Raw genomic sequence first — 8995 nt, 5'->3', positions numbered from 1 at the left:
AGATTCAGTCTTCCTAGCCTGGTGCAGGTCTACAATTTTGTTTCTGGTGTCCTTTGACAGCTCTTTGGTCTTGGCCATAGTGGAGTTTGGAGTGTGACTGTTGGAGGTTATGGACAGGTGTCTTTTATACTGATAACGAGTTCAAACAGGTGCCAATAATACAGGTAACGAGTGGAGGACAGAGGAGCCTCTTTAAGAAAAAGTTACAGGTCTGTGAAGGCCAGAAATCTTGCTTGTTTGTAGGTGACCAAATACTTATTTTACAGAGGAATTTACCAATTAATTCATTAAAAATCCTACAATGTGATTTCCTGGATTCTTTCCCCCCATTCTGTCTCTCATAGTCGAAGTGTACCTATGATGAAAATTACAGGCCTCTCTCATCTTTTTAAGTGGGAGAACTTGCACAATTGGTGGCTGACTTAATACTTTTTTGCCCCACTGTATATGCAGTGAAACACATACTTTCTGTAAACACACAATTTTTGCACTGTGCTGCCCACACCGCTTTGTTAGCCACAGATCCTACACGGAGCAACCAATACACCCCAGTGGACCTTAGAGTGCAAGCAAGCACCACGTCCAATGTGAAAGCCCCTTCAGAGTCATACACTGCACATATACAAAATTTGATGATGATTGCACAGTGTGTTGATGTGTTATGGCAGAATATGTCGAATAGGCTACACCCAGACGTCTTTTGTAATCTTTGAAAATTTGTTCTGGCCAAACTATGGGGCACACCAAAGATCCATTGCATAATTTGCATTTGGGACAGTCAAGACATGCTGCGGTCCGATTTTGGTGAACATTGGACCAAATTAAAAAATGGCTGCCATTGAAAGTCATACCATTGCTTTAGTGCCACCATTTGACTGAACAATGCCAATTTGATTGGCTGGCGGGGGCCATTTTGATGTGGCAGTGGTGACGGCCATTTTGATTGTGTCAATTAGGCCCAGACATTTTTTGTTAACTTTGAAAATTAATTTTAGGCCAAACTATGTGGCGTAGAAAATTTCCATTGCATTGGGACATGCTGTGGTCCAAGTTTGATGAACATTGGACCATATCTGTAGGAGGCGCAAAAAAAAAGTTTTGGAAAAAATTCAAAATAGTGGAAAATCTATCATGACCCAAATGGCCAACTCTATTCGTGTGGACTCGACATGACCCAAAGAATCAATGAATGTTAGAATTTTGTTTCTACAAACAGCGGTTCAGAAGTTAATCAACTGTATGCATCGGCATTTCTTGAAACAACGCCCTCCGGATGGTTTTGCAGTTGGTGAGCCCTTCTGTGTCTCTTGCTTCAGTCCTGGATGCGATATGCTTCGGTGGGGAGATCCACAAGAACGCAGAGTCGGAGGTCTGGGAAGCCGCGGACTTTGGGTCTCACGCCATCCCGTTTGGGACGGCAGTCGGAGGCGTCATAACAACAGCGTCGGGTGATGGAACACTGGAGTCGGTCTAAAGGCTTGGTTGGTGTGAAGAAATCAGGTCCTTAACTTCCCTAGCTTGCTTAAAAATAAACTTGCAAATACTGTCTGTGGCCTTTGGACACTAAGTACAAAGCTACTAGCATAGTTACTAAATTCATCAAAAACTTTGGTGACTTTAAAAATAAAATAAAGGCTTGTGATGCGCATTCACGGTCCAGAATGTTTCAATTAGACAAAAACTAAAAGTCATGAAGATAAAATTAAATGGTGAGCGAACTAAAAGAAAAATGTGAATGAACTTTAGAAACTGATATCGGGTGGCAAACCAGCTTCTCGGCGGTGTACGCACTTCTTATTCAGAGAAAAGGGGCATGTCACTCAGGGCCAGCCCTGTGTTGTTGTGTCCGCTCTTATCTGGCTTACAATGGTTTATCCTTGTTTTTATATAATTATCAAATTTTAAAGTTTATGTGGAATACTCACAACACCCACCACTGTCAATTCATGGACTTACAACAAGTTTTGTTTTAGTTGGCAAACAATCATGGGTTAGTGGTACATTCTTACACATTTTAATATGGTATTTGTGTAATAATATATATATATATATATATATATATATATATATATATATATTTATATATAAAGCAGAATAGAAATCAATTACTGATCATGTGATGTAACAAATTCATACCTGTACCAATAATAAAAGAAAAACACATTAAAAACACTTAATTTTAGAAAAATGATCAAATACATGTCCTTTTAAGCATAGGGAACTTCTTGTCTTCTGGCCACTTGATGGCAGTAAAAGGTCTGTGACAAAAATACCATTCGACACCCATTTCCACAAAAACTTTGTCTGGGGTTGTGGAGAGGTTGGGTTACATGGGTTACATCGATCACTGGATGATATCATTAATAACGCATATGGATACAGTTGTGTTGTAAAACATTCAATTCACTGTGGAAACTTTCTAAACGTATGTGCTTTCAGTTTCATGGTTTAGCTCTGTTATCCTTCAGATAAGAGTGACAGAATGGTGTTGGAGAGGTTTGTATCAGACTGATCCCGGGTCACTAAGAGGTTTCCTATCTTATGAAAATCACTATCAGTTGCAACTATCCGTCTGCCAGGATGTGGGGGAGCGTCGTTCTGACAGTTTAATGTCGTAGGCCTACAACAAAATGCAAGATCGTCCGTTTCTAACACAAAAGCCATGTGTTGTGGAACTTATGGCAATAAACATTGTTTTGTCTGGTGACCTCAGTGTTCAAAATGCAGGGTCATGGAAGGTCCAACCAGGACCAAAGAAAAATAATCAAATTGTATAACTGCTTTAAACATAAATGTGGTCGTTATAGCGCCACCATCTAGCTGATTAATCCCATTTTTTATGTGAAACCTATCATCATTTCAGGGATAGACTGCATTTTACACATGCAGTCTCATCCCTGAAATGTTCCGGAACATTTCCTGTGTGGAATCATCTGTCATCACCATCATCTGTGAATGGGAGCAGGGCTCGATATTCCTGGAAATCTGTTTTGGCAATTTCCCACCTAAAGACCGTGCAGCATTTCCAGGAAAATGCTTGTACGGCTGTATTGTGAATGGAAGCAGTAACATTTCCGGGACAAGCACATATAGGGTTTCGTCCGTCTGACGTTAGACGCTTTCATGTGGAGTGAATGAACCAATCACAAGACTCCACTGTCCCTGTCTCTGTTCAGTTCAGCATCCAACACTCTTTTCATGTTCCTTTTAATGTATGTATCAAATGTGAAAAAACATTACTTGTCTTGCAAACTTGTTGAGTATTGGGAATGCACCTATCATGATTTTTCATGGCTGATTGCTGTTTTTTTACAAGAAAATTGGCTGATAACTATTATGAAAAAAGAGGAAATCAAATAAAAACTCAAATGCTCCAAACACTGGATTCAAGAGAGTGGGGAATTCCGACTTCAATTGTCCCAAACGCAACATAATTTCTCTCTCTCATTTCCTCTCTTGTCCTGTCATTCTCTCTCTCCTACCCAGCTGTTTCCTGATAAACACGGCAGACAGAATCATTAGAGTGTACGACGGAAGGGAAATCCTCACCTGTGGCAAGGACGGAGAACCAGAGCCCATGCAGAAGCTCCAGGACCTGGTCAACAGGTAGATGCAGCCCCTCAACACGTACCCTACGGCTCCACTTTGCACTTCGAAATGTACTTCAAGAACAGCATGCCATCTTTCTTAAACCTCACTCATGCCTGCACCCAGGACCCCCTGGAAGCGCTGCTGCTTCTCTGGAGATGGAGAGTACATTGTGGCCGGGTCAGCCAGGCAGCACGCCCTCTACATCTGGGAGAAGAGCATCGGCAACCTGGTGAAGATCCTGCACGGGACCAGAGGGGAGCTCTTGCTGGATGTCGCCGTAAGTGGTGGCAAAAGTCTCACCCTTTTTTCTCATTCTTTTCTTTATCCTTGTAGTTCCACTTTTTCAAATTAGTTTTACTTTCTATGCTATTTCATTACTTTTTTTGTTTAATTTCACAAGCTTTAATTTTATTTGACCAATCTCTAGCACAGGGGTGTCAAACCCAGTCACTGAAGGGGCAGTATTAAAAAAAAATCACAACCAATTTGCAAACAGGGCCTGTATTTACACTTTTAACCCAAACTTGTCATTCTTTGATCAAAAAATGTCTTGTGTCAAAAATATTTATTCATACATATATATGGACTTTACATTAAACATTCCTCCCAAAATGGCCTTTCTATAAACAAAAGATATCCAAAAACCAAATTGACTACATAGTGAAAAATCACTTGAAATGAGTCCACTGTATCATTCCACTATCTTTAGGCATTATGTTTTTGGGTTGTCCGTGCGTACGTATGTACGTCCCATTCTCATCTACGCGATATCTTGGGAACTTGAGAGAATTTCTTCGAATTTGGCCAAACATCCACTTGGACTCAAGGATGAACTGATTCGATTTTGGTGGTTAATGGTCAAGGCCAGTGTGACCTCACGTCTGTCCCATTGTCGTAGAGCAGGGGTGCTCACACTTTTTCAGCATGCGAGCTACTTATAAAATGACAAAGTCAAAATGATCTACCTACTACAAAAATGCAAAACATATATTTATTTATAAATATAATGAGGATTCTTTATATCTACAATGTAGATGTACATGCATAACCGCATGAGCACAACACAACACAATTAACTATGTACATTTTTTGTCATTACCTGAGTTTACTCTGATGACTTGCACTGAATTGAATCAGCCAGGGATGCATAGTCCGGACAGTAGCTGCTGACAGCAAGCCTCAAGCACACTTCCAAATGTTCATCAGTCATGGTGGAACGGTACTTGGACTTAATGATCTTCATGTGGGAAAAGGCTGACTCACATAAATAAGTGGAGCCGAATAATGCAGTCAAGGAGGTAGTACCATTTCCTCATGTTGGGGTACTTTACCTCTGTGAGTAAGTTCCAGAACTGTCCATGAGCTCTGGACTTCAGCTCAATGTTGGCTTGTAGTGTCAAACTCTCATCTTCCACTCCAGAAAAGTTCAGGTGAAACAGTATTGCAATTTTTGATGCGAGTGAATTAATCTCAGCATCTTCCCAAAAAGGAAAGCACATGATAGTAGCGACTGGCTCGAGCAAAGTAAAGTCTTGAAAGCGTTTGTCAAACTCTGAAAGACAATTGTCAATCTGCTCTGTGTAGCGTGCACTGTCAAGTTGCACACAGGCCTTCCCTTACATCTCCAGCTCTGACGCCAGGTTCTGGAAGTTTGCCAAATCATGGCGCTGCAGCTTTGAGGAGAGATGTTGCATCTTTCGTTTGAATGCATTAACTGAGCTGATCCTTTTGATCACTGTTTTGTCTTTTCCTTGCAGCTCTAGATTAAGGTCATTCAACATGTTTGTCAGATCGGTTAAAAATGCCAAGTCTAACAGCCACTGACCGTCATTTAGTTGCGTGTATTCTGCATGTCCAGCTACACGGAAAAACTCCTTAATCTCCGGACAGAGCTCTCGAAATCTTTGCAGGAATTTCCCTCGACTAAGCTATCTCACGTCAGTGTGTAGCAACAACTCAGAGTGGTCGCAGTCAGCCCTCTCCAGATGTGCACGAAACGTTTTTGAAGAGATCTGGCGCGAATAGAACAGGCGATCTTCGTTGCAACCTCCATGATCTCTTTCATGTTGAGCATTTTAGCGCATAACGCTTGTTGGTGGAATATGCAATGGTAATTTAGGAAGTCCGGGAAAGCATCATCCTGCCTGCACTTGGCAATAAATCCATTCAAGCGGCCAACCATTGCGGGTGCTCCACCCGTGGTAATAGACACCAATTTGTACACTGGGAGCTGGGTTTTCTCGATAAAGTTTTTGAACGACTGAAATATGTCCTCTCCTCGCGACTGTTCTTTCATGAGCAGTACTGTTAATAGCTCTTCTTTTCTAGTGAGTCACTAAACACCATACGAATGAAAATGCACATCTGGGCTGTGTCACTCACGTCCGTAGATTCCTCCAACTGCAGTGAGAAACACTCGCCATTTCGGATGTCCTTCCAAAGTTGCTGGTTTAAATCCTCAGCCATGGCTTCACAGCGCCGTGTAACTGTACTTCTTGACAGCTGGAGAGCTTTGATCGAAGATAATATTTCTGCCTTATTTTTAAAGTCTCGGAACAATGAGTCAGCTGCTTCAACGAATGCCTCTTTTACCATCTCGCCGTCTTGGAAGGACTTCTTGTTATTAATGATGACGTGACACACCCGGAACGATGCTTCGGTGGCGGCTTTCGCTTTTGAAGTTTGTTGTGTGAAAAATGACTGCTGTCCGGACAACTGGGATTTTAGTTCCTTCACCTTTCTCTTTCTCAGCTCACTTTTCAGCGGGAAGTCGGTGTCGTATTTTCCATGAACAGTCCGAAAATGCAGCTCCACATTTCCCTCCTTTGGTATTGCGATGGTAGACCGGCAGATGAGGCAAACGCACTTTGAAAATGTCATTGTAAAAAAAACTTCCTCCCATTCCGTATGAAAGTGATAAGTTTTTGTCTTCTTACTTGGTCCAGCTCCCCCACTCATTTTTATACCCTTTCTTAGGTTTAAGAGAAAAAACAGAGGGCTAAAAATTGGAAGTAACTCGCTGATTAGCTTGTTAGTTTTGCTGCACTTAGCGCCGTTGTTTGCGCATTCGCAGTGACCTAAGTGTCAGAAAAATTCAGATGTCATCTGACTGGCTGCCCTGTATATCAATCAAGTGACGGGATGGATGATAGGCTGACGTCTATTTTTTTAATGTCATGCAATCTACCAATACTACTTTTGCGATCGACTGGTAGATCGCGATCGACGTATTGAGCACCCCTGTCGTAGAGCAATATCTCAGGAAATCCTGCAGGGAATTTCATTACATCTGGCACAGATGTCCAATTGGACTCAAAGATGAACTGATTTAGAATTTGGTGGTCCAGTCATACTCATACTCATGGACTCATAGTCCATTGGTCTTCACTGTTGTTGGACAGTCTGATGGCAGTGGGCACAAATGAGCAGTTGAAGCACCTTGTTTTACACCTGGGCGACATGATCCAGTGGCTGAATGAACTACCAATCTGCAACAGCTTATTGTAGAGAGGGTGAGAGGTGATGAGGTGGTGTCTTTTGACCATGTAACGACGCTCTCTATCAGCCCTCTGTACTCCTCTGTAAAAATAGTACATTGCTGGGACGGGCGCATAAAGGGTTACGTCCGTCTGACGTCAGGCACTTTTATGTGGAGCAAGTAAACCAATCTCAAGACTCCGCTGTCCCTGTCTCTTTGTACGAAATGCCAGCTGGAACTATGCAAAAAAAAATTAATAAGAATAATAATATATAAATATATATACATGTTATTCTAATTTAATGACGGAAATCAATCAATCAATACAAAACAATACTGTGCATTTATTGAGTATTTTAACTACAGCACTAGGATTGGACCAGATGCGGTTCTGTATCCCCTCCCCTCCCTCTCCTCTCACTAAACATCGATTCGCAGCACACTGAGCAGTGCTTTATTATCCCCTGAGGTGTAACGCTGTATTGTGAGGTCAAATGGGAAGTGGGAGAGTTATTATAAAGCACAAAAATGTGACCCCAATGTTAACGTATAAAACATGAGATGCGGTGACTGGAATTGGTCGGTTTTCACTGGCCGATCAGTGTCAGATATATTTTCAGATTCTGTGCCGGTCAAATTTACACACGCTATACTGTGCTCTTGTACTGTACTCGTAAAAATGCTCCAATACTCAAACCCGGTACCAACATAATATAACATAATTGCGCAGTTGACGCTCCAAAAAAAAAAAGAAAAAAAACAAAATGTTGGCTGTTTGGAGGCACTCCAAGGTCAGCAAAGACGATTAGATGAATTATTTATTTATCGCCTGACAATATTCCAACATTGTGCAGACCACAGTGGAGCTCTGCTCGTGATGAAAAGTTTGACTCTTTTTTTTGAGACTTGGTTCTTGACGAGTCACTCAGCAAAACCAGTCATTGCATTTGATTCACTTGGTTTAACGCATGGTGAAGGGAGGACGACGTCTGGTGAACAAGAGTGAGAAGAGTCGGCCATTTATTTTATTTGTTTATTTTTTTTGTAATGATTGCAATTTATACTGTATTTGCACTTATAGTGAAACTTTAATTTGATGTTTGAACTGGAAAGTTCCACGTTAGTTATATGTTGGATCCTACTAAAACCCAGTGAGTTACAGGTTGAATTATACTGAAACTTGGTGACAGTCCCATATTCAATTTTATTGGAAGTCAGTGACAGTTTCATGTTGTATTATTGTTCCATAGTAAATAATGAACAATAATAAACAGTATCAAAATCAGCAATCTCACTATTGTGGTAAATAACAACCTGGGTTGACCATTGTTGCCAGAGTTTAATTGTTCAACGATGCTGACGTAAGTGCCCAGGGCTAGCCTGGAAATATTGTGGAGGAATAAACACAAGGTGTCAGTTCTGCTCCGACTGGAACTGACGCAGGTAGAGAGCTTTAATGATACATGTCCATTATTATGTGTCCCACCACAGCAAAACTCGCTATCTCGCGCATTTCTAAAATCGCCAGGAACAGCCAAATAAGTTGGAAAAAACCTTTCTTGAAGGAAAATTTGATTTTTCCAGATTCGTGTTCCTTTGTGTTTTGTTTTTTTATCTCAACGTATTTTCAAAACCGAGTTTGATTTATGAATAGTAGAAAAATGTTAAACTGTGGAGTTAAATATTCCCGTTATATTACATGGGGAAACGCAGTTCACTTACGAGACACGGAACAGTGAGTGTGCAGGTGAAGATCATTCATCCATATTCCATGTGATGTGAAGTCACAATGTGAAACCGATTTGATAGAATTCAACCTTTAAATCGTACTACTCTTACACACATGGAGCCACTGTTGTAAAAAGGGCATAAAAGAAGAAGACGAAGAAACGCCTCACCCATCTACGTCACTTCCGTAAACAGATG

At 41.1% G+C, this 8995-nt stretch overlaps 1 protein-coding gene across 2 annotated transcripts in view; it reads left to right on the top strand.

The window, feature by feature from the left end:
• The window catches only part of rbbp5 (retinoblastoma binding protein 5), a 50991-nt gene that overhangs the window by 16809 nt on the left and 25187 nt on the right, over positions 1–8995 (top strand). For both annotated transcript variants that reach the window (XM_080001298.1, XM_080001297.1), the window contains exons 7-8: positions 3487–3606; positions 3715–3868. In XM_080001298.1, coding sequence (XP_079857424.1) covers positions 3487–3606; positions 3715–3868 — 274 coding nt within the window. The remainder of the gene's footprint in view (positions 1–3486; positions 3607–3714; positions 3869–8995) is intronic.

The sequence above is a fragment of the Zeus faber genome (assembly GCF_960531495.2).
Source record: "Zeus faber genome assembly, chromosome: 5".
Taxonomy (NCBI): Eukaryota; Metazoa; Chordata; class Actinopteri; order Zeiformes; family Zeidae; genus Zeus; species Zeus faber.
The sequence above is the reverse complement of the archived record's forward strand: the minus strand, read 5'-3'. Positions and strand labels throughout refer to the sequence as shown.